Raw genomic sequence first — 24,627 nt, forward strand, 5'->3', positions numbered from 1 at the left:
TTTTGGTAATTGAACTCAGGGCCTCATACTTGAGAACCAGGCATTGTGCCCCTGAGCTGTATCCCTGGCCCTTTGAACTACTTTTTCATATCAGGATAATGGTGGACTCAAAATGAGTTGGGAAATGTTTTTGTCTTCTATATTTGGGAAACAGATTTTGTAGAATTGTGTATTTTCTTGTTTATGTATGCAGTAGAATTCCTCAAGGAAGCCCTCTGAGCCTGGGCATTTCTTTTTAAGAAGGTTTGAGGTGGGGTGTGGTGATGGTGCACATCTACAGTCTCAGCACTCTGGGCTGGGGAGGTAGGAGGGTCATAGAATTTGAAGTCCAGTTTAAGCAACTTCCTCACTTAGGGAGACCCTGTCTAAAAGTAAAGCTCAGTGTGAGGGCCCTTTGAGTTCAATCCATAGTACCAGAAAGGAAGAGAAAAAAAAAACTTGAAATTACTAATTCCGTTTCTATAATAGAGGACTGTTCTCATTTTTCCCCTCGGTAAATTTTGGAAGTCTGTGGCTTTCAAAGAATAGGTCCACTTTGTTGAAGTTAATGAAATTATGAATGTAACATTTATAGGATTTCCTTGTTATCCCTTTTTTTTGGTACTGGGGATTGAACTCAGGACCTCATGTTTGCCAGGCAGGCTCTGTGCTGCTGAGCTAAATCCCCAGCCCTCTTGTTATTCCCTTAATGTCTGTGGGATTTATAGTATTGGTTCCCTGCTTCTTTTATAGGGGAGATAGGGTCTCACTGGTAGTTGCGCTGGCCTCCAAATTTGTGGTGATCCTCTAGTCTCAGCCTCCCATGCACTAGGTCACAGGTGTGTGCACCATGCCAAGATAGTACTTTCCTTACTGTTATTGGTATTCCTGCTTTCCTTGGTCAGCTTGTTCCTTTTATTTATCTTCTTATTTATTTACTTTTAACTTTGTTGTATTAGGAATTAAACCCAGAGTCTTTGCCCTGAGATATATCTCCAGGCCTTTCTATTTTTTTATTTTGAGGCAAGGTTTTACAAAGTCACTAAATTACCGAAGCTTGGCTCCAACTTGCAATCTTCCCTCAGGCTCCTTGAGTGCTGAGATTATAGACATTTATAATTTACCTTTTTAGAGAACTTATTTTTGGTTTCATTTGTTTGCTTCTATTTTTCTGTTTTTAGTATTTCTAATTTTACTGGTAATTACTCTTTGTTTGGGGTTTGTTTTTGTAATTTCTTAAATTGAAGGTTGAAACACTTTGAGACTTTTCTTTGCTAGTATATGCATTTGAATCCATACAATTTTCTCTTAACTTATTAGTTGTGTCTCTCAAATTTTGGTATATTTTTCATTTAGTTCAAAATACTTTCTTCTTTTTGGGTATGGAGTTGAGAATAGGGTCTTGCTATGTAGTTTAGGCTGGCCTCAAAGTCCTCCTGAGCAAGGCAGCAATTCTCCTACCTGAGCCTCCTGCATCCTGGGATTACAGGGGTGCACCACCATGCCCAGCGCAAAATATTTTCTAGTTTCTCTTGAGAGTGCCCCCCAATAAATTTTCTTACTCTTAACTTCTGTTGTCCCTCATGTTATAGATGGCACATGAATCCACTTGTTTGTTAAAAATGGGCTTTTGAAAGAAAAGTTTTATTTCGGTGAACAGGGACTAAAATCAAGGTGGTTCTAGCAGTTAGCTGGGAAAAGCTGAGTTTATACCAGCAGCTAGTTGAGAAAGATTTCATCCTTGACTGGATAGACTAGCAGTAGGAGAGAGATATTAGCAGGCAACTGGGAAAGGGATTAGGCTTATACAGACTTTGCAAGGGCTAAGGAATCTAGGGTGAAATGTTTATGATTGAGTCTAAGGGCAGTTAGTATAGGTAGATAGACAATCACTGGACTTTTTGGTGCCAAGGGGATTGTATATTTCCTTTTGAAGTCCATTGTCCTAGTTACTGAGAAGCTGCTGTCCTTTGCTGAAAGCAGCCTATTCGCTTTGTGCCGTTGTTTGTCGCTTTGTGCCGTTGTTTGTGAAGGACTCACTTAAGTCAGGCATGACACCTTAGAGTTCATTCTTCAGTTTCGGGGAACAGGTATCTGACATCTAGCATGTTGGGAGTTACAGTTATTCCCTTATATCATTCAGTCATTCCTGTATCAGTTATATGGTATTGCATTTCGATTATCTTACTTTGAGTGTATCTCTTTTGTATTTAAGGTGGATTCCCTGTAGACAGCATATAGTTGGTTCTTTTTTATTTTAAGGTGTGTTCTGGGGATAAAGGTATAGCTCAGTAATAGAGTATTTGTTAGTATAAATGAGGCCCTGGGTTTATTCCCCAGCATTACCAAAAATCAAAACAAATTTCCACTCTAGGAATTTGCTTTTAATTGATGGTGTTAAACCTTTATCTTCAGTGTAGAGTTTAATTTGGATTATCTAAATTGTTTGGTGTATAATTTTTCATAGTACTCTCTTTTAATCCTTTTTATCTTTGTAGAATCAATTATGGCAGCTCCACTTTAACTTGTGATTTTAGTTGTTTGAGTCTTTTGTTAATCCATCTTCCTAATTTTGTTGAACCTTTTGAAGAACCAACTTTTGGTTTTGTTAATTTTCTCTAATATTTTCCTTTTCTTTCTTTGATTAATTCCTACTCTAGCCTTTATTTTCTTTTCTTTAGCTAGCTTTGTGGTTAGCTTGTTATTTTTTTTTTCTAGTTTATTAACTTGTAAGGACATATTGTTGATTTGTTTTTTGTTTTTTTGTTTTTGGTGCTCTTTCTCTTGTTCTTTATTTGTCCACAATGATTTATTTTATCATTTCTGATCTTTGGAAATAATTTTTTAATCAGTTTTTTTCTTTTTCTTTTATTGAGTTTATTAGTACATTTTAGGTATACAGTACAGTTACATTCATTATTGGGATTTTGTACCTTTACGTGACAGGTGGTCTTGGTTCCCATTTTTTCCCCTTGTCCCTGCCCTTCCTTCACCCCCTCCTCCCCTCCCCATTTATAGAAATAAAGTGTTTGCTAATTTGTTTTTAAATGTAACTTTTTTGTTGTCTGTGTCGAACTGAGAATTGAACCCAGGGAGCACTAAGCTATATACCCCCAGGTTCTTTATTTTTTAATTTTCTTTCCTTCTTTTTTGACGCAGTCTATGTAGTTCAGACTGGCCTCGAACTTACTATGTAGCCCAGGCTAGCCTCGAGCTCTCGGGGATCCTCCTACCTCAGCCTCCTGATAGTTGTGATTAAAGATGTGTGCTACCACACCTGGCATTTTTTCTTTTTTTTGGACATAGTGTCTCTCTAGGTTGCCCAGGTTGGTTTCAAGTGTGAGATCAGCCTCAACCTTCTGTGTAGCTGGGTTTAGAGGTGAATGCCAGTATGCCAGGGTTTTTTTGTTTTGTTGTACCAGGAATCCAACTTAGGACCTCGTGTTTGCCAGGTAGGTGCAGTGCCACCGAGCTACATCCCTGGCCCAGCATGCCAGGTTTTCAATGTAAGAATTTTTAACTACAAATTTTCACCTGAGACTGCTTCAACCGCGTCCCATATGGTGTGTTGTGCTGCCACTTTCATTCATCCCTAAGATTTTCTAATTCTAATAATTCTAATTCTAGAAGACTTTAAGACTATGTTGTTTAATTTCCACTAATTTGTGAATTGTCCAGTTTTCCTTTAGTTATTGATTTCTAACCAACTTGATGCTGTTGTAGTCAGAGAAGATATATTGTATGATTCAGTGTGTAGTTTTTAAGATATGTTGAGACTTAATTTATGGCCTAATATTAAATCTTTCATAGAGAATGTTTCATGTGCGCTTGAGAAGAATGTATATTTTGTGATTGTTGGGTATAGGACCCTGGATATGGCTTTTGGTTGGTTTATTATGTTGTTGCAGCTCCCTGTCCTTGCTTACCTTCTTTCTCATGAGTGTATCCATTTTTGAGAGTGCAGTATTGTAGTCTTCCATGACTATGGTAGAACTATTTCTCCCTTCAATTCTGTCCATTTTTTCTTTGTTTTGGTGCAGTCTGTTTATTAGTTACATAAGTGTCTATCTTCTTTCAGGACCGATCCTTTTGTTAATATATAATTTCTCTTGTATTAATTTTAATTTAGAGGTTATTTTGTCTGATAAGGTAGCCATACTTCTCTATTTTGGCTACTATCTTTTTCCATCATTTTACTTTCAATAAATTTGTCTTTACATCTGAAGTGAGTCTCTTGTAGACAATGTGTAGTTAGATCACATTTCTTTGATTTTGGGGTATACCGGAGGTTAAACCTGGAGAACACTGTTACTGTACATCCCTGATCCCCCCGCTTTAAATTTTGAGACAGGGTCTTGCTCAGTTGCCCAATATGGCCTTGGATTTGTAATCCTTTGCCTCAGTCTCATGAATAACTGGGATTACAGATGTGTACCACCATGCCAGATATCTCTGTGTGTGAATTCGTCCTGCTAACCTCTGTCTTTTGATTAGAGAGTTTAATCTGGCTTTTTGTGTTTTTTTTTGTTTTTTTTTTTTTTGGGTATGGCAGTTGATCTTGGGTCCTTGGGGTTGTGAAGCAGGTGGTGGTACCACTGAACTAAATCCCTGGCCCATAATCTGTTTATATTTATAGTAATTATAGAAGAGGAGTCCCTGGTGCCTGCTATCCCAGCTCTGGGAAGACTGAGGCAGGAGGATATAGTATGAGTCCAGCCTACAGTGTAGTGAGTTCAAGGTCAGCCTGCACTGCATAGTGAGACCTTGTTTTGTATGTACCGTAGCTTGGGCATGAGCCCAGGAGTTGATGCACAACTTTTTGGGGTCCATTTCTCTAGTTCTTTACTTTTTAAGTTTTCCTGATAACTGTGTGATTTCCTCATTTCCCCATTACTTCTCCCTGCTTATTGGAACTTCATTGTTTCTGTTTTGCTGTACCTTTCCTCCAGCTAAATCTGTCTAAGGCCAAGTGACAGCCCAGGCAATTTAGTGAGAAACCCTGTGTCAACATAAAAATTAAATACTGAGGATGTAATGAAGTTCCTTCTTCTACGTTTACCCTACCCACCTCTAAGCACTTTTTTTTTTTTTTTTTTTTTTTTTGAGGCAGGGTCTCACTTTGTAGTTCAGACTGGTCCTGAACTCATTATCTAGCTCAGGCTGGCCTTGAACTCGGGGCAATCCTCCTGTCTCTTGCCTCACCTGCCTCCGCATGCTGGTATTACAGGCATGAGCCAACATGCCCTGCTCTTTAAGCACTTTTTGGACTACAGTTCTCTAGTTAAAGAGGATTTTTTTCTCTGGGTAACTGCTTATTCCATTGCTGGCAAAAGTTTATACAGCTTGCAGGTGTGGCCTTGTCTGGGACAGCGGCAGGAGAGGTGATGGTTTTGCCTTAACATCTATTACCTGAGAAATGAACAAGGTCTCCTAAAGTAATTACATAGTCACTGGGACTCTGTAATGAAATGGTTATATATAAGCTATTTGATTTTGCTTTTTTTAAGGACAGGCCTTATAAATGACATGCATAGTTTTCTTTTATTCTTTTGTTTTTGTTTTTGTTTTTGTTTTGTTTTGTTTTTTGAGACAGGGTCTCACTATGTAGTTGAGACGACCTGGAACTAACTTACTATGTAGCCCAGGCTGATCTCAAACTCACAGTGATCCTCCTGCCTCAGCCTCCTGAGTGCTGGGATTACAGGCTTGCGCTGCCACACCCAGCTAGTTTTCTTTTATTCTGATTGCAGCACATTTTCACAGATCTTGATAAAGACTAGGTTTTAAGATTGTGTTTTAGTGAGTATGAAATTCAGTTTACTATTTGTAAGTTAAACTTTAGTATATGTTGGCCTTCCCATAAGGGTTGCTTGTTTGTTTTTCTTAAGACTTATGTCACTTACATAATTCACTAATTTGAATCACTGTGATAGCTCTAGAAATCCTTTTTTGTTTCACTAAGAGAAGACATGTTTTGTTCTGTAATTTTTTAATAGACAGTGTGTACACACATAAAAAGGTATACAGTGGAGCTAAGTATCTTTTTCATACTTCCCTAAATACCCAGTTTTCCCAAGAAAGAAAGAAATCTTTAAATAAAGTTGAGTTTTAGGTTTTCATTATTTGCCTTTCTGCATAGGCTAGGCAAGTGTGCTAACATTAACTAAGCCCTTAAACCCCTTCAAGTTTTAAAAAGTATTTATGTTAGAAAGAAAAGTAAAAATTAAAAATAAAATGTAGAGACTATCAAATAGAATGGCATTGGGGTGAGGCCTGAAAGTGTGAGTTGTAAACTAAATACCAGCAAACTCATGCTTCTGACTTTAAAACTATTGCAAGCTAGGGCCAGGGATTTAGCTCAGTGGTGCCACCACCTGCCTTGCCAGGGTAAGATCCTTAGTTTGATCCCCGGAGCCAAACCAAATCAAAACACCCCAAAAACAAAACTATTGCAACCTTGATGTGAACAGTAATACTCTTTTTTAAAAAAATATAAAGCTTCAAGTACCCAAATTTTATGTAATTCACAAATTCCACAGATTTCTAGCACCAAAAACATATCAGTATTCCCACCTCCGGACTATAATGCAACTCTCTTTTTTGAGGTCCCATACCCTTTTTCTGTAAGAGTGTATTTTTAAAATTCTGCCTAATAAATCCCTTTATACCTCTGTAAAAAAAAGTTGCAGGTGTTTAATAAAGATTATTATAGAATCTTAATGTTACTGTCACATGTATTCATATACTTCCTTGATTTGGCAAGGTAGTAAATACGGTATTTGCCAGAGCTCTAGAGCATTAAAATTTCTTTTTGGGTCCATTTTTGTGTTATTACTGCCTATGGTTTTCTGAATTTCTGAGTGAAAGTGCTGCACTGGGACTTGATTGCTGGGTGGTTGACTAAGCATGCTCACTGGCAGATTAATTCACAGATCAGCAAGTTGAAATTTCCTTCAGTTTTTGAATATGTACTTACTTAAAACCATTATTAGTATACTCTTAATGAAAAGTGTAATGAGTATAGGAAATAGTCATTAGTGACTTTTTGAAATGAGTATTCTTCAGGAATAGAGGTAAGCAGGAATAAGTTTTCAAGTATCTAATTGAAATTATGGTTTGGAGAACATTTTAACCCTCAAGAGTTGTCTTTGTAATAGAGATTGCTGCAGAGTAGCTCCATTGGTATTAGCAAGCAGTAAGAATTAATTAGTTGTTTCATACAAGTCAGACTTGGAATGGCAATTCAGCATTTAATCAGTACTTGGAGAATTCCTGTACCATTTTGCTTTATAAAAAGTCATCTACAGAATTTTGTCTTTATTTATTCATTTTTTGTAGCCTACTACCAAAGAAAGCATAATGAGTTTTTTCCTTCAGTTTTAATGGTTTCATTTAAAACCCACCATGTTAAAATTTACATTGTTGCTGTTTGAGGTGTTATTTAACCTGATGGTATAAGTAAAACTTACCACTAACTTGCTAAATAAGCTGTCCACTCCCTGTCATTGTAAGGTGGATGAAAGCCATTAAAAGTGACTTGCTTACAAAATTATGATCTAAACAGCGATACCAAGAAAGGTTGGTACACTAGCACCACCACCACTTGTCATTTTACTACTAACACACGGAGTCTGACATTTCAGGAGTTGTACACTTATCAATAGGCAATGCTTCATTGGTTTGTGTGGAACAGTACAGTGGTTAAGAGTTAAATACACCTTTTTGGTTTGAGTGGGTTTGTTTGCCTCATAGATGAAAAGAAGGCACTATTTATTAAAAGCCAGCAGAACCTGTCTGCATTGGCTTTTGAGACTTGGGGAAGAAGAAAAGTAGAGTGAAGGAAGCTGTAAACGTTTGAGGTGATGGAGAAAATTAGCCAGTATGGGAACATAGGAGAAGCAGGTTAAAGGAAAGAGGAGACAACATCTTCATATTCTAAGTGAGAGCTTTTGTTAAAGTTCTCTGTTATCTGTGTAACTGAAAGTAGCATAGCTGGGAAAAAAATTTAGATATCTTGACTTGTTTTCAAGTAGCACAGTGGGTAGGTGTTTTGCAAGAATTGTCCTGTTGTCCCATTTAAAGTTTAAATTATCTTTGAGTTTTTTCATTTTTGTTTTTTGAGACAATCTCACTACATAGTCTAGGCGGGTCTTGAACTCATGATTCTCCAGCTTTAATCTCTTGAGTCAGTGGGATTATAAGCATGTGCCACCACAACTATTTTACTTAGAAGGTTTGCTGTTGTTGTATTTTTGTAGTACTGGGATTGATCTGAGGGCCTTTACACTGATCTATGTCTCTGACTTTTCAGAAAATATATTTATATTTTTAACACTGTTCTCACAAATTGCCTAGGATGGACTTGAATGCAAAATCAGCTCCTCCTGCCTCAGCCTCTTAAAGTGCTGGAATAACAGGCATGTACCTTCAGGCCCAGATCCAGCTTTCAAATTTTTTTTAATCTTCTGAAATTCTCAATTAAAACTGGATTCACTAAATGGTGACTCTTCAATCTTTTTTTCCTTCCTAGCCACTGGCCATTACCGTTTTTTCTTTTTTTCTATTTTTGGTATTGATAATTCAACCCAGGTCTTCGTGCATGCTAAGTATATGGTCATGTAAGGCTGAATAATGTTACATCCTGTATATGTATCATATTTTGTTCATCTGCTCATGGATATTTGCGTTGCTTGTGAATAATGCTATTATAAACATATGTACAAAATTTCTTTGATTTTTTGTCCTAATGATTAGTGATGTTGAACAGTTTTCATTTGCCATTTCTGTATCTTCTAACTCATTTTGATGTATCTAGTTTTGATTTCATGACTAGATTTTTACATGTAAATCATGCATAAGGAAATTCTATAATGGGGGGGAGAAAATTCTGAAAACTGTAATGTCCAATAGAGGTAAAAGTGGTGATTATACCAGCAGTTATGATAACCTTTTTTTCTGAACTCAACCAAAACTCCACTGGAGGCAGGAGAGAGAACTTTTAGATCACTGTGAACAACCAGTCATTTTGTTAGAACATTGAAATAAAAAGTTTTATTTGTTTAAACAGTTCCTTAAAAGTAGTCTTGTTTTGGTGGCGCATGCCTTTAACATGCAGTTGGAGGTTGAGACAAGAGGATCACTGGAAGTTAGAGACCAGTCTGGCTATATAGTGAGTTCAAGGGCTGTCTCAACTGCTTAGTGAGACCCTGTCTCAAAAAAGAAAAAAGTCACACCAGAAAAACTATTTGGTATTTGCATATGTGTGAACTAAAATAGTACTCAAGATCCTAATGGGACAATTAGCAATGTGAAATAGGAAGAAAAGGACCAAATGAGTAGGGACAGTGAGAAGGAAAGGGAAAAGGAAAAAAATATGAGAAAATGTAAAAATGGAATTAAAGTGTTTGAAGGAGGGGGGTAAAGGGAAGGTGGGGACAAGGGGAAAAAAATGAGAACCAAGACCTGGCATGTAAAGGTACAAGATCCCAGTAATGAATGTAACTGTACTGTCTACCTAGAATGTACCAATAAATTCAATTTAATTAAATAAAAAATTTAAAAAAATTTCTTTAAAGTCTTATATTTTAAAAATGCTGTGGTTCTTTGTTGAGGCCCTTGTTAATCCTTGGCTGCTCACCCTTGCAACACGTCAGATCAACTGAGAAATTAATATTTGATAAAGTGGTTAGAATACAAGTAAATAAACTTGGTATTAACTGTAAGATGTAGTTTGTAAGAGCATGCAATTAATATGACAAGAAAATTACGATACATTCCTGAAAACTATAAAAGATTGGAATGTGTCCATGACAAACCACATGCCTGAATGTAGAGACTTGATGGGGTTATTACTAAAAGTTGATAAAGGACAGTTCTTCTCAAATTAATACATTCAGTATAATTCCAATTGGTAACAAAATTATTAATTTCTGAAATTTATTTGGAATGTGGAAAATAAAGACAATTTGAAAGCATTTCAAATTCCTAGTGTGCTTTGTAGAATAACAACTAGTGTCAGCTAAAATAACAAACCTCATATTTATTCAGAAAGTAAGAGGCTAATGGAAAGGAAATGAAGACCCAGATTAGAGCTTTCTATATATGGTGTTTGGCCTATTACTCCTAATTCGTTGGGAAAGAATGGATTTTTAAATGATTACTAGTGGAATGATTATTAATTTTCAGTTTGGAAGTAAACTTCAAGTTTATAATAAAATTTTAGATTGATGAAACATTTTAAGTGTAAAAATTTATACAACACTATTACATAATATTGAATTTTTGCCTTAGAACATTGAAGTGGAAGCCATAAAGAGAACAAAATTGGTTACATAAAAGGAAGAACTTTATGACTAAGTGTTTATAAGCTTTATTAAAAGACAAATTTAGAAAACTGTTCAACAGTGAGCTTTATCATTTATTGTCAAAATAGTTTAAATACTTGAAATAGAATAGTGAAGTTTTACTTCTGATTTTCTGCTCTGTATAAAAATGTGTGTAGCTGGGTGTGGTGGCGCATGCCTGTACTACCAGCACTCTTGGGAGGCTGAGGCAGGAGGATCACTCTGTGAGTTCAAGACCAACCTGGACTACATAGTGAGTTCCAGTTCAGTCTCAACTACATAGTGAGACCCTGTCTCCAAAAAAAAAAAAAAAAAATGTGTATACATGGGAGAATTTATAAATTTTCGTAATTATTTGCATTAGAAAATGTTTCTTATTGATTTTATCTTAGCTAGCTCTATATCTATCTACCTACCTACCTATCTTGAGACAAGGCCTTGCTTAACTGCCTGGGCTGAGCTCAAACTTAGGATCTCCTTGCCTCAGCCTCACAGAGTAATGGGACTACAGGCGTATGCCAATGTGCTAGACTTCTATAAAAAATTATCTCACTTCCAAAATGTAATTTTTTTAATGGGAGAATATGATTTAAATGGACAATATGCTATAATGTGTTTAAGAATTATGGCGATCTGATACATTTTCTGTAAGTAGAATGTTACCATCATCAAAAAGCTATTCCCTAACATGGATACCAAAGCAATGTAGATGCTAGAAAGTTGTATAGCTTTATGGCTCTATAAATATTGATTAACTTTTAATGTTTTGTTTGTTTATAGTCAGGTCAATTCAGTGAAGATATGATACCTACAGTGGGCTTCAACATGAGGAAAGTAACAAAAGGTAACGTCACAATAAAGGTACGTCAGCTTCTTCTCATACTCAATTTTGATTATTGCCGTGTACAGCTAGAAAATCTATTTGTTTCTCTGATTTTACTTAAACATTATTTGCAGTTTGTAAGTAATGAATAGGTATATACCAAAAGGCTGTATCAGTCATTTTTGTTTTGTAATAGTAGGTCACAATATGCAAGAGTTGGATTTTTGAGTTAAAAACAGCATATAGGTTAGCAGAAGATATCCCCAGTAAGTAAAGATTTTGTCTTAGTCAGATGTGGTAGTTCACACCTATAATTCCTGCATTCCGGTAGGCTGAGGGAGGGAGATCACAAGTTTGAGTCCTGCCTGGATAATTTAGTGACTTATTGATACTCTGTCTTACCAAAAAAAAAAGATGGCTGGGTAAAGCTTATACATTAGCTATGGGTTCAATCCATAGTAAGAAAAAATAAAATAGATTCTATCTTTAGGATTTTTGGATTATAATATTACATTATTACATGATGAATACTTTATATTGAAATGTAATAATTATAATATTGGTAGTTTATTATATTTGTGGTAGCAAATACTGTAACACAGTTTTCCTTTTTTTTTTTTTTTTTTTAACTACTAAATCTTAAATGGAAACTACAAAATAGGAAAAAGCTAGTTCTTTAACATACTATAGTTTTCCTTTATAACAAATTTGATAGGTTTAAGTCCTGGACTTTTGAACTACTTGTAAGGAGAAATATTTTGCCATTTCTGGATGGGGCAGTACCTTCACACTCATCCATATCCTCAGCCTTTTTAAATTTTTTAGTTTGAGACCCGGTCTTGCTAAGTGTGAAGTTGAGCAGGCGTACTTTTGATAAGCCTGTCTCAACCTTCCAGAGTGTGTGCCCCACACCTGGCTAATTTTACTCATTTGTTGTGGTTATTGTTATTGCTTTGGTTCTGTAGTTCATGAGGCCTCTGCCATAAAGACCATGTGGCCCAGTCCTTGGAGTTCACAAAATCATTTCACTAAACTCAATAGCTTTTCTGATGGAATTCCTAATTTAGTTTTGTATCATACATTTTACCGGTGTTTGTGGCTAAATTGGAAACCTTGAAAATAAATATCATGATTTAACTGGTTTTATATAGCTTAGCATCCAGCATGGTGCCCAGAAGAATAGGCGTGATAATAAAATTATTCTGGAAAATATCTAGGTAGGAATGTTGACTTTTTTATTTGTGTGATAATTTTTAAAGATTGGATGTTGATGTACACCAAATCAGATAATTAAATTTAAAAAAACTCGGTACTACTTTTTCCTTTTTTGGCATTCAAATCTGCAGGGTACATGGTTTTATAGATTTTTGAATTATCTTAAAGAGAAGAACATGTTGGGGCACACCTGTACTCCCAACACTTGGGAGGCTGAGGCAGGAGGATTGCCTGAGTTCCAGGCCAGCTGGGGCTACATAGTGGGTTCAAGGCCAGCCTGAACTACACAGCAAGACCCTGTCTCAAAAAACAAAGCAAAACTAAACTTTAGAAATTATCTTAAAGTGTATGTTTTTTAGCATTAGAAAATGTATATTTTTAGCAGAGAAAGTATTGCACGTAAACCAAGTCTCTGCCAAAGCTGAATTTTATTTTATTTTATTTTTTGAAGCTGAATTTTAAATCTAGTATAAGCATATTAAATATGGACCTCAAATTTAGAAATGTCCTCAAGAATTCCTAAATTAGGGCCAGAGATATAGCTCAGTGGTACCACGCCTTGCAAGCACAAGGTCCTGAGTTTGATCTCTGGTACCACACACACAAAACATTTCCCAAATTAAGAGTTTGTTTGAGCTCATTTTTTTTTTATTAATATGTGTTTGTGATTCATAATGAATAGACTTATTGTGGGAAGTTGGTACATATGCGTAGTGCATTTTAATCCTTTTCACTTCCGCTGAGCTCAAGTTTTTAAGAGCACTTTGGTTCTAACACTTGTGAAGTTGAATATATCTTCATGATCTTTTCCCCTTCTGGTATTTCCTCCAGTGAATGACTTGAAGTATTTTCATTAATAATTGTCTTTCTTGGGCATGGGATTTAGCTCAGTGGCATTGCACCTGTCTCATAAGCCCAAGGTCCTGCGTTTGATCTCTGGCACCAAAACAAAGCAAATAATTGTCCTTCTTTATTTAAAGATCTGGGACATAGGAGGACAGCCCCGATTCCGGAGCATGTGGGAACGGTATTGCAGAGGAGTCAATGCTATTGTGTAAGCTTCTTTTTGTATGTTTGTTTTATAGTTAGGCCTTCAAGAAGAAAATTTTTAATACTTCAGAGTGTCAGTCATTATCTCAGGGGATAAAAATATTTCTTTGCTAATTTCTTTATGTGATTCTAACATGGGAGCTTTATGAGTTTTTTATAGCTAAAGGCCACACGATATGTCTTACTAGCATGTGTTAGCTCCATGAATAATCTAGCTGAATCTATAGATGCTGAGCTTTTCTTTGTCTAGGACCTTATTTTGATTAAAAATTTGAATAATGTAAATCTTAAGTAAAAATCTATAATCCTAATTTTCATCAAGGTGTATGGAAAAGATTTTTTCTTTTTTTTAAGTTACATGATAGATGCTGCAGATCGCGACAAGATAGAAGCCTCTCGAAATGAATTACACAATCTTCTCGATAAGCCACAGTTACAAGGAATTCCGGTAAGTAAGGAATATTTGTTATATTTATAATTATGCAGCAATAGTTATGCCTTGGTGTTCATGTGGATTGGTTCCAAGGCTACGATGGATACAAAAATCTGACAGTTTTTGAGTCCTTTTTGTAAATTATGATAGTTTTTGCATATAACCTGTGCACATCCTCTTATATACTTTAAATCATTTGTAGTTAAAATATTTCATACAATGTAAGTGCTATACAAATAGTTGTTATACTGTAATCTTTAGGGAATAGTGATAAGAAACAAAGTCTGTTGTGTTCAGTACATTTACATTTTTTGGTAATAGTTTTGATCTCTATTGGGTTGAATCCACGGATGTAGATCTTGTGTGTGTATATAGAGAACTACTCATATATTATAAATGAGATCAGTAAAATGTTTTTTAAATTCTGGGAAGCTTATATTTACTGATGATCTGTCATATCCTGTGCATTGTGTTATTATGAATGTCCTTATCAGGTTATCTACTAAATTGCTATGCAACAGGAACCGGCATCAGTCCTGAGGATATGGTGATGAACAGAGAGTGACTAGGACTACATTGCATGCCATTGTGGAACTTACGCTTTGGTGGGAAGCATAGATGATCTGCAAACACTTCAGTAATGAAGCTCTGATCATGGCTGTGAAGATGCAAGGGGCGTTGAGGGGTATAAATTAGAGGAGAAATTTGCTGTAGTTTGAAGTGGGGAGGAAGGATTCTCTGAGAAAGTGCTATGCGATCTGAGATCTGAAGGATGTATAGGAATGTGTTCTGGGGGGAAGAGAGTTCCAGGCAGAGGCCCTTTGTTATTAGGAAGCCAGCACCCTAGTCTTCAGAGCACAGAGAAGAGTGTGAAGGTAGGGATAGAGTATGGCATGCTGTGCTGTAGCTGGGACACTAGAGGCTGCGCTAGGCAGGACTGTGGAAAGCCAGTAAAGTGTCCTGTTTTGTTTTGTTCTTGAGACAAGGTTTTGCTATGTAGTTCAGGCTGGCCTTGAGGTCTCTGTGTAGGGCAGGCAGTCCTGGCTTGAGCTCTTGAGCACTGAATTACAGGCTTGTACCACCATGCCTGGCTCCAATGAAGTGTTTTAAAAGGGTCAGATGTATGATTTCACTGTATCACTCTGATTACAGTTTAAGAATGAATTGAAATGGTCAAGAAGAGACTGAGGGATTTAGTTTTAGATAACTGTTTTAGTAGTGCTGGCAGTACTTTGCATTAGGGTGGTACTGAAGTCAAGTTTGTAATCGTACATCTTGGTTCAGGTATTCACAATAAATACCTGAACCATGATGTATGATTAGAAACTCAACCAGGTACAGCTTAAAGACTGGAGTGACTTCATAACAGTGGAAAGGGGTAAAAGTGAGGGAAGGGAAAACAAGTTGAGCAAGGATACTGAGATTTGGCCCTTGGCTGTCTGATATCCTGAAGAGTAAACCTATGAGGGTCCTGGTCAAAATGTCTGGAGATGAGATCGGTGGAAATATTAGTGAAGGAAGTAGGTGCGACAAGGACATGGTATGTATTTTGATAGATTGAGGTACATGTTCTGACTTGGAGTATGGATGCTGTCAAGGAAGAATATATAGTAATATTCCGCTTTCTGTAGAGGAGAAAGGATGTTATATGTGGGAAAGAAGATGCTGATGAGGGCTAGGGATTTAGCTCAGAGGTGCCACCTCCGTCTGTGTCACAAGTGCAAGGTCCCAAGTTTGATCCCAAGTACCAAAAAAAAAAAAACAATGAGAAGGCTGTTTCTGTTCTTTTTTTTCTTGTTTTCTTTCCCTCTCTACTGAACTCAGGGCCTTTGCAGTGAGTTACATTCCGCCTCTTTTTTATTTTTCACTTTGAGACAGTATCTCACTAAGATGCTAAGTTGTTCAGGCTAAGCTTGAACTTGGAATCTTCCCGCCTCAGTTTCCCGGGTGGGAGACTGGTGGGAGCTGGGATTCCAGGTGTGTACTGCCAGCCTTTGAAAAGCTTATTTAACAGTCAGGTGATAACATTTTTTCACAGAATACTGTATATGGCTACTTTATTCATCTTGATGTTCACACCTACCATTGTATTAGAGTTATATATAAATGTTTCTCTATAGGATGAATCCTGAATTTTTGTATATGTTTTTATTTATGGTACTGAGTATATTTAGTTCAGAGCACATGGTCTCCCATTGAGCTACACCCCCACTTCCTGAATTCAGAATTTTAAATCCTGTTTATTGCCTGGAGTGGTAGCCCATACCTGTAATCTTAACTCTTCGAAGGCCGAGGCAGGTCAGCCTAGGCTACATAGAGATCTTATCTCAAGAGGGGAGGGGATGGCAAGCAAACAGCAAAGAAAGAACTCTAGGTACTGTAACATGGTGTGGAGGAATGAGACCTCCCGAGTAGGCTAGTGAAGGCAAAGAGGTACAGACTTATTCACCTGGGCAGAGGTGGACTAACAACAAGCATTGGAAGAGGGCTGGTGTGTCTATCATGTGGGGGTCACAGCAGATATTTGTGGTTGTGGTCCATGAAGCAGTCAAGGCGGGAGTGTGAATTTTTTCAGGTAACTTGACATTGAAAAGATACTGTGCTTTGTAGTTGTCATCTCTGTTGGGAACACCCCATCCTATGTTCTGTGTCCGAGATAGCACGGCTTTTGTCCAGCAGAGACTGCAACTTGGAATTAAAGAGCATATTCATTAGCTATTTCACAACCAGGTCAAGCCTCACAGTTACATGTTCATATGATTGGTTGTTGCCAGATTAAAGATGGCTTCTCAGTCTGGGGATGTAACACAGTGGTTAGGTGCATGTTTAGCATTCTCGAAGCCCTGGGTTTGGTCCCTAACAATACATACACATGCATGTGTGCACACACACAGAGATTTCTCAATCCTTGGGTAAGATAATACTCACATCTGATTGTGATTTATTAAGAATACCAGGGCCTGGAATTTAACTCAGTGGCCCAGTTCCTGCCTTGTGAGCATAAGGTCTTGAGTTTGATTCCCAGTACCAAAAAAAGAATAAAGAATACCAGAAGTGGGGTATGATAGCACACATCTGTAATCCCAGCACTCTAGAGGCTGAAGCAGGAGGATCGCCACTTTAGCCAGGCTTGGGCAATTTGCAAAATTTTGCAAAGGCCCTGAGTTCAGTTCTCATTGCCACTACAAAAAGGAAGGAGAGTACCAACATGTAAAGCATAGACTTCGGTATTTTTTTTTGTTTTTGTTTTTAGTGCTGGCAATTGAAACCAGGACCTTGCACAAGTGCTCTACCACTGAGCAACACCTCTAGTCCAAGATTTACAGTATTTTTAAAAAAAGAGTTATCAAGGGATTTATTAGCAGAAATTTAAGAGTAAACACTCAGAGAAATATAGTGAAGGCCCTCAAGAGAGAGAGGCTCTTGGTATATTCTAGAGCTGGGAATATTAATGTGTGTTTGGTGGTGGAAATCTGTAGAATTTTAATCTATTGGAAGTTTCATCCTGGCTCTTGGGAAAAGGATGGCCTACCCACAGACCAATAATGGTGCATTCATAGGAAAAGGTCTGCTTTATAGGTGAAAAACAGATGGTCTGTTCACAGGTGAAAGAGAATTTTCCAAGTTTACTATTTTTTTGAGGGGGAGAAAAAAAATATATTTAAGCTGGCTTGACTCCTGAAGCTGCAGTTTTCATTTTTAAAATTACAATTTTTCTTGTTATCCTTATACCCATATTTATTTCTTCTGTCCCACAGCTGCCCCCTCCCAAGACATTGACCATTTATTCTTAAAGGATGCAGAAGGGCCAAAGGTCTGTCTTTTGCTTCAGGCAGAGGAGGCAAGTTGTGTCTGCCTTGCCAGGGATCAAAAATCTCACCCTGACTGATCTAAAAGTAGCAAAGGAAGATGTGTTATGTTGTTTGGTGGACCATCTTCCCTTATAGTTGGAAAAGAGTACAAGAATATTAGGAAGTTTTTCACACTTTAAGCTTCATTTTATAGCCATATTAAATAAGCAGGAGACAGATATTAAAAGCATATTGATAAATAGTGGCCACAAAAGTAGTAGAGGGGCTGGGAATTTAGCTCGGTGATTCTGGTGCCTGCCTCACAAGCTCAAGAGCCCGAATTCAATCCTTAGTACCAAATATATATATATAGAATATTAGGAAGTTTTTCACACTTTAAGCTTCATTTTATAGCCATATTAAATAAGCAGGAGACAGATATTAAAAGCATATTGATAAATAGTGGCCACAAAAGTAGTAGAGGGGCTGGGAATTTAGCTCGGTGATTCTGGTGCCTGCCTCACAAGCTCAAGAGCCCGAATTCAATCCTTAGTACCAAATATATATATATATATAAAAATTGTTATTAACGCTATTTGTTTTGAGGTGTTTACCTAAGACTTAGCTTGTTTTAAATGAAATTGACAACCACAAACTAAATTCATGTCACCTATGTAATGGTAATTAAGTGAATGCCAGTATGAATAAATGAATGAAATGAGCCACCATAATAATAATGCTTTAATATTAAAGCACACTAACATATTTTTACATTTTCATATATCTGTATGTTTCTGTGATGTTCTTATACATGGAAGTTTATCCTTGATATCTTTTCTTTTTGAAGGTATTAGTACTTGGAAACAAGAGAGACCTTCCAAATGCCTTGGATGAGAAACAGCTAATTGAAAAAATGTATGTTTTAAAAATTTGATTTTGAAATCAATTATTTTGCCTGTTTTGTTTAATATCATAGTATTCAGTAATGATCATAGCCATATTTTTAGTACCTAATTTGGTCTATCACAGAAATGACACTCTGAAATTTTAGTAAATGTTTTTCAGCATAGTAATGAAAATAACACATAAAACTGAGCAAGAAATGCTGTTTTATGTAAAGACTTACTCTTAATTCTGCTCCTTATAGGAATCTTTCAGCTATTCAGGATAGAGAAATTTGCTGCTATTCAATTTCTTGCAAAGAAAAGGATAATATAGGTAAGAAATGACTGATTTTTTAAAGAAGTGGGTAACATTGGAAGATATGTATAATTCTTACTGTTTATTACCCCATTTCTGTTAAAGTTATTTTCTTTACAATGTAATATTGCTATTGCTTCAGGAAAAAAATTTGTACGTTATACCCTTTGACGACAGATGTAACATCATAAATCTTTTCTTTGTTATTTAAAGATATAAATGCAATAAAGTCTTGAAGTTAAGCATTATGTGATACCAATTTATTGTATTAATTTTTATAGAGCTATATCCAGCTATGCTTTATAATAAAGTGGCATTTTTTAAATAAAACTTCACAAAACTTGGTCTGTATGCACTATAACAATTTCTCATTTATTGGCTAGTACCTTACAAAAATATGTTAGCAGTCTATTAGAAGTGGCTGCCAAAAATACCCTTTATCTACTGAATTACATATATTAATTTTCTAAAACTGCAAACTGCAACAAGAAAGTAACTATAAACAGTGGTCTAAAACAACAGAAACTGGGAGTGGGGTAGGTGGTATATACCTGTAATCCCAGCGTTCAGAGACCTGAGGAAGGAGGATTAAAATGAGTTAGAGGCCAGCTTGGGCTGTACAGTGAGTTCAAGGTCAGCCTGAACTGCAGAGCAAGACCCTGTCTCAAAAAACAAAACAAAACAAAAAAACAGGAACTGGTCTGGGAATATATGGCTCAGTAGTGCTTGCGTAGTATGCAGGAGGCCCTAGGTTTAATTGCCAGTACTGCAAAAACAAAACTAAAACCTGAGAAACTTAATTTATGCTCAGGAAGCTAGAAATCCAAAATCAGGTGTCAGCAGGATCATACACTGTTTATCCAAAGGCTTAGGGGAGAGTTCATCCTTGCCTCTTTCTAGCTATTGCTTGGTGCCAGTAATTCTTATCTTTTCTTAGCTTGTCTGTGTGCCGCTCCAGTCTCTGCCTCACAGTCATGTTTCACATGGCTTTTTCCCCTGCGAGAGTACTGTGTTGTCTTAAAAGAACACAACTCATTGGATTAAGGCCCATCCTGATTCAGCATGATCTCATTTTAATTACTTCTGAAGAGACCCTATTTCCATATAAACTCATTTTCTGAGATTCTGGGCTGACGTAAATTTTTAGAACACAGTTCAATATAGTACATTGAATTTAAAGCCATCCATCCATCCATCCATACATACATACATACACATAATATAAATACCTACTTAGGGCTCATCTTCAGTCTCATACTAATTTGGTGAGGGATTATTTAATAAAAATGTATTTGAATAATTGTAATAAATAGTATATTTTAAAAGATACTCGGACTGGGGATTTAGCTCAGCGGTTCGGTGGCCTGCCTTGCAAGCGCAAGGACCCGAGTTCAGTCCTTGGTACCAAAAAAAAAAAAAGATGCTCATTTTTTTTCTCTAGCCCTAATACAGTGTGTATTTGTTCTCAGCATATTTTTCAAGTTAAATCCAGTCTGTCTTCCTCCACCTGACCCCTCCGCCCCCACTTCCAAACATGTTATAATGCATAGAAAGTGCTCATGATTATGGCTGATGCTGGGCTTCCTGTAAAGACCACCCAAAAGCAGTGTTGGTACTGGGAATTCTACTGATTGCCACAAAATTTTCTCTGTTGAGTAGGTAGAATTGTGAGCATTGATATAATTTGAGAACAAACTCTACAAAATATTTATGGATACTCAGACGTCCTTTGAAGTCTTTTTTCTGTTGTAGGTGCAGGAAAGTAATGCTAGTGAAAAAATTTTTTTTTGGTACCAGGAATCAAATTCAGAACCTTATGCTTTTGAGGCAGGCAGTGGCACTGATCTAAACCCCCAGCCCTAGTTAAATTTTAAGATATGCTTCCATGAGAGCAAAGCATTTACTACTACAACATTGTTTCTCAGTGGGGAATTCTTCCCCCAGTAGACATGTGGCAGTGTCTGGAGATAGTCTTTTGGTTGTCATAACCAGGAGGGTGAGGTTGGCATCTGCTGAGCCTCCAGAGACCAGAGGTATTGTTAAATAGTTGATAGTCATCACAGCAAAGGATTAGCTAAAGAAAACCTTATTCTACACTAACTGTATTTTTTAGTAATTACTCCTTTATATCTTCTCTAGCATATCCTAAAATAAAAATAAAAAGCTTTTGAAGGAAGGGGGAAAAATCTATACCTATATCACAAACTAGCCAGATACTTTCCTGAAAAAACAGTCTGTTGAGGACCAGGGATTTAGCTCAGTGGTGCTGCGCCTGCCTGGCAGGTATAAGGTCTTGTGTTCAATTCCCAGTACTGGGGGAAAAAAAAGTCTGTTGCGCTCATTTATACAGGAGATGCAGCAGAGCCGGTGAGAACTTTAGTTGCTAATTGAGACTGACATTCATAGCTTGCTGAATGGCTCAGTAGTTACCAGGTTTGTAATTTTAGAACTCTTGGTTCACCTAAAGTGTTATCAACTCTAAAGTAACTGATCTACTCTTAGGGTTGAAGCAAGTAGTTTGTAAATCAGAATATTTGTTTATTTTGTTTGTTTGTTTGTTTGTTTGTTTATTTATTTATTTTGGTATCAGAGATCAAACTCAGGTCCTTGTGCTTGTGAGGCAGGCGGCAGAACCACTGAGCTAAATCCCTGGCCCCGCTGTTTTATTTATTTGGAACAAGAACGGTAACTAACAGCTAAGTGGCTTAGGCTTCTTGAGTTATTGAGTTAGATTATCCTTTTCTATTTGTTTATTTTTATTGTTGTTATTTATGTTATTTTTATAACATGTTTTAATTTCACATTTTTAAATTTATTGAATTGCTCCCAAAAGTTATTTCATTGGACATAGTTGTATATTACACTTTTAGCTTCCTTACTGGCACAGGACATACCTTACTTTCATTAGGAATATGTTCTCAGATCACATGAGAAGTGTTTCTTTTGGTAAAATGATCTTGGCAAAGAATATTTGTACCTGTGACTTTCTGTGACACTTTTTGTGGAATATCACTCCTCCTACCTATCTGTTCCTAGGTATTTATTTGTCTTTAAGATAGTGCCTTCTCTCCACTGTCCAGAAAGGTTTTCTTTGATTTTTATTGAATTTTTTTGCTTCTGAATTCCTTTCTCCTTTACTACACATATTGCAGTAAAGAGGTATAGAGAGCCTATATCAGCGGTTGTATTATTAAATCATTGTTTTCAAAGCTGTGACTAGATTCTGTTTGTTCAGATCCTAACTCTAGGCTGTTCTTTATGTGTGTGGATTATAGTTTCTCTGCTACATGTTAGCTGGGAAACTGAAAGATTGAATCTGCACTTATCTTTCAGTCTTGGAGGATAGAGTGTTTCTTCTAATAGATTCTCAAGTATTCTTTAGGTAGATAACTTATTTTAAAGAACTCAGGACAGTAAATGTTCTGACTCGTCTGCCTTTTCTTGGTCTCTGTGCTTTTCCTGTGTATTTTTCCTTAACGTTCATAAAGTCCAGGCATGGTGGCACATGCCTGGAATCCCAGCACTTGGGAGGCCGAGGCAGGTGTACTGCTTCAAGTTTGAGGCCAGCCTGGGCAACATAGTGAGGTTAAGGCCAGCCTGAACTACAGAGAGAAACCCTATCTCAAATAACAACAACAGGGCCAGGAATTTAGCTCTGTGGTTCTGCCACCCGCCTCGCAAGCACAAGGTCCTGAGTTCGATCTCCAGTACCCCCCTAAAAAAAAAACAACAACACACATTCATAACAACAACAACAATGAAAAGTCCATTAAGAGTTGCGCACTGGCTTATTCCCTTTTTAATTTTTTTACGTTTGCAATTTCTCCTGAAAGTTTCTTTTCCCTCTATCTAGAGGCTAGAACCCAGGGTTTTCACAGTGGGCTATATCACTAGCCCTTCTTTTATTTTTTGAGACTGGGTCTCACTGAGTTGTCCACCCTGGCCTCCAGGTTCAATTCTCCTGCCTTAGCCTCCAAGAATGCTAGGATTGCTGGTGTATACCACCACATCTAGATCACAATTTAATTTTTAAACCAGAAGACTCTTCATTCTCTGATATTTTCTGTTACTATCCTTGTGAAGTTTAAGTTCACAGTACAGTAAAATAGATGTAAAAAAGTGGAAGACATCCAGCATGTAGCTGGAGTTAGCTGTGCTTTTAAGTATTGTCTCTATTTGATGTCAAGGTTAATTTTGGTATCTTTAACACTTTCACTTTTTCCCCCATCTTTAGATATCACACTTCAGTGGCTTATTCAACATTCAAAATCTAGAAGAAGCTGAAACATCTCCTGAAGTCTTCCAGTCCTTCTTCGCTATAATCCTAGAATTATTGTCCGTTCCTCTGAAGTACTTCCCAGGATATGGTCCTTCCTAAACCCAAGAAATTGCCTTTTTCAGAGTTTATTTCTCATGTGCACTGCTGAAAATGTGTAACCCTATTCATAAAGAATCAACTAGAGTTGTCATGATAAAGTCGGCACACAAAGGCTTCTCACACATAATCGTATTGTGTTAAACAGTGTGTAGAGCTTTTTTTTTGCTGTTTTTATTTTTACAAAAAGAACGCGTACTTTTCACCATCCTATATCCAGAAAGTTGCATATTTCCATTCTGGACTTTATGGGCCAGATTTTTATATTGGTTTTCAGTAAATGTCTATTTCATTATAGAGTCCAGTAGCTTAGTATTGATAATAACTTGATACAGCATGAAATTTCTAGTGCCACACACAGTATTTAGAAAACCTTTTAAGCCTGATTAATGTGGGATGTAAACATAATGTTTATCTTATCTCACAAATGCATGTGAAATGTATAATTATACCTTAGGAATTAAACAGTGCTCCGCAAACAGGTAGCAGAGGCATCGTATCTGTGTTGCTGGTTCTTTATACTGGAGAGATCCTACCTGATGAATTTGACAAACATTCTGCTTTCTGAGAATCTTTTATCACAGATAACAGTTGGAAGTATGGGAGGTATTTATGTACGGTGTTTTTTATCTGCCCAGATCATAAATTTTTTTAAAACTTTTTTTCTTTCAGTACACTTTTTTAAGGGATTGGGAATTGAAGATTTTCTCAAAAGCTTTCGTGAATTTAGAGTATTTCACCCAATATAATAAAGCCTGTTAAGAAAGTCAGACTTTGTTCAAATACCTGTTTGTTCTTTCTATCTCTAGTCATTAAATCAGTGCTGCTGCATGACACTCTAACCCTTGACTTTTTATATCCAGTCATAAAGTTGACTTTCAGCACAAAAGATACTTATAAACAAAAATTCATATTTTTTTCTTACTGATGTAAGATCTGGCACTCTTTTGTCTAGTGCCATTAGACATCTTGATTATTGTGACAACTCTAGACCTGCCTGCTTTGTCTAACATAATCATGTACAGTGTCTACAGGTTGGTTAATAGTCAATCACACAGAGAACTGAGGAACTGATGCTGTTTATTGTTTGCTTCATACAGACATGTATAAAAACTTAAAATGAACATATTTTATAGTTTAGTGATCTCCATATACATAAAGGGACATATTATTACTGGTTCACTTGTAAATTGTTATTCATACAGAATGCTATAGTAGATACAACTCTGGTACACCTGCTTATATATGTTGCCTCACACTGTGTGTGATTTTGTTTCTTTTGTTAAGCAGCACTTACATAGATGGTGCATTTTCAGATGTGTAGTCAACAGTAATTCTTTTAATGAATACCAGTTTTAATTTATAGACTGCCATGGCCTTAAAAATATTCTGTACAAAATACTGCACTGTGTTGCACA

The 24,627-nt window shown here is 36.6% G+C and overlaps 1 protein-coding gene across 1 annotated transcript in view; it reads left to right on the top strand.

Moving 5' to 3' along the window:
- Arl8b (ADP ribosylation factor like GTPase 8B) overlaps positions 1-23,284 on the top strand; it is a 44,675-nt gene extending 21,391 nt beyond the window's left edge. The window contains exons 2-7 of the mRNA XM_010626174.3: positions 11,103-11,183; positions 13,341-13,414; positions 13,765-13,858; positions 18,482-18,549; positions 18,782-18,852; positions 23,069-23,284. Of these exons, the coding sequence (XP_010624476.1) occupies positions 11,103-11,183; positions 13,341-13,414; positions 13,765-13,858; positions 18,482-18,549; positions 18,782-18,852; positions 23,069-23,118 (438 nt within the window). The 3' untranslated portion in view covers positions 23,119-23,284. The remainder of the gene's footprint in view (positions 1-11,102; positions 11,184-13,340; positions 13,415-13,764; positions 13,859-18,481; positions 18,550-18,781; positions 18,853-23,068) is intronic.
- The last annotated feature ends 1,343 nt before the right edge of the window (positions 23,285-24,627 follow it).

This window comes from Fukomys damarensis, unplaced genomic scaffold (genome assembly GCF_012274545.1).
Source record: "Fukomys damarensis isolate Sample0158 unplaced genomic scaffold, DMR_v1.0_HiC HiC_scaffold_28, whole genome shotgun sequence".
NCBI lineage: Eukaryota > Metazoa > Chordata > Mammalia > Rodentia > Bathyergidae > Fukomys > Fukomys damarensis.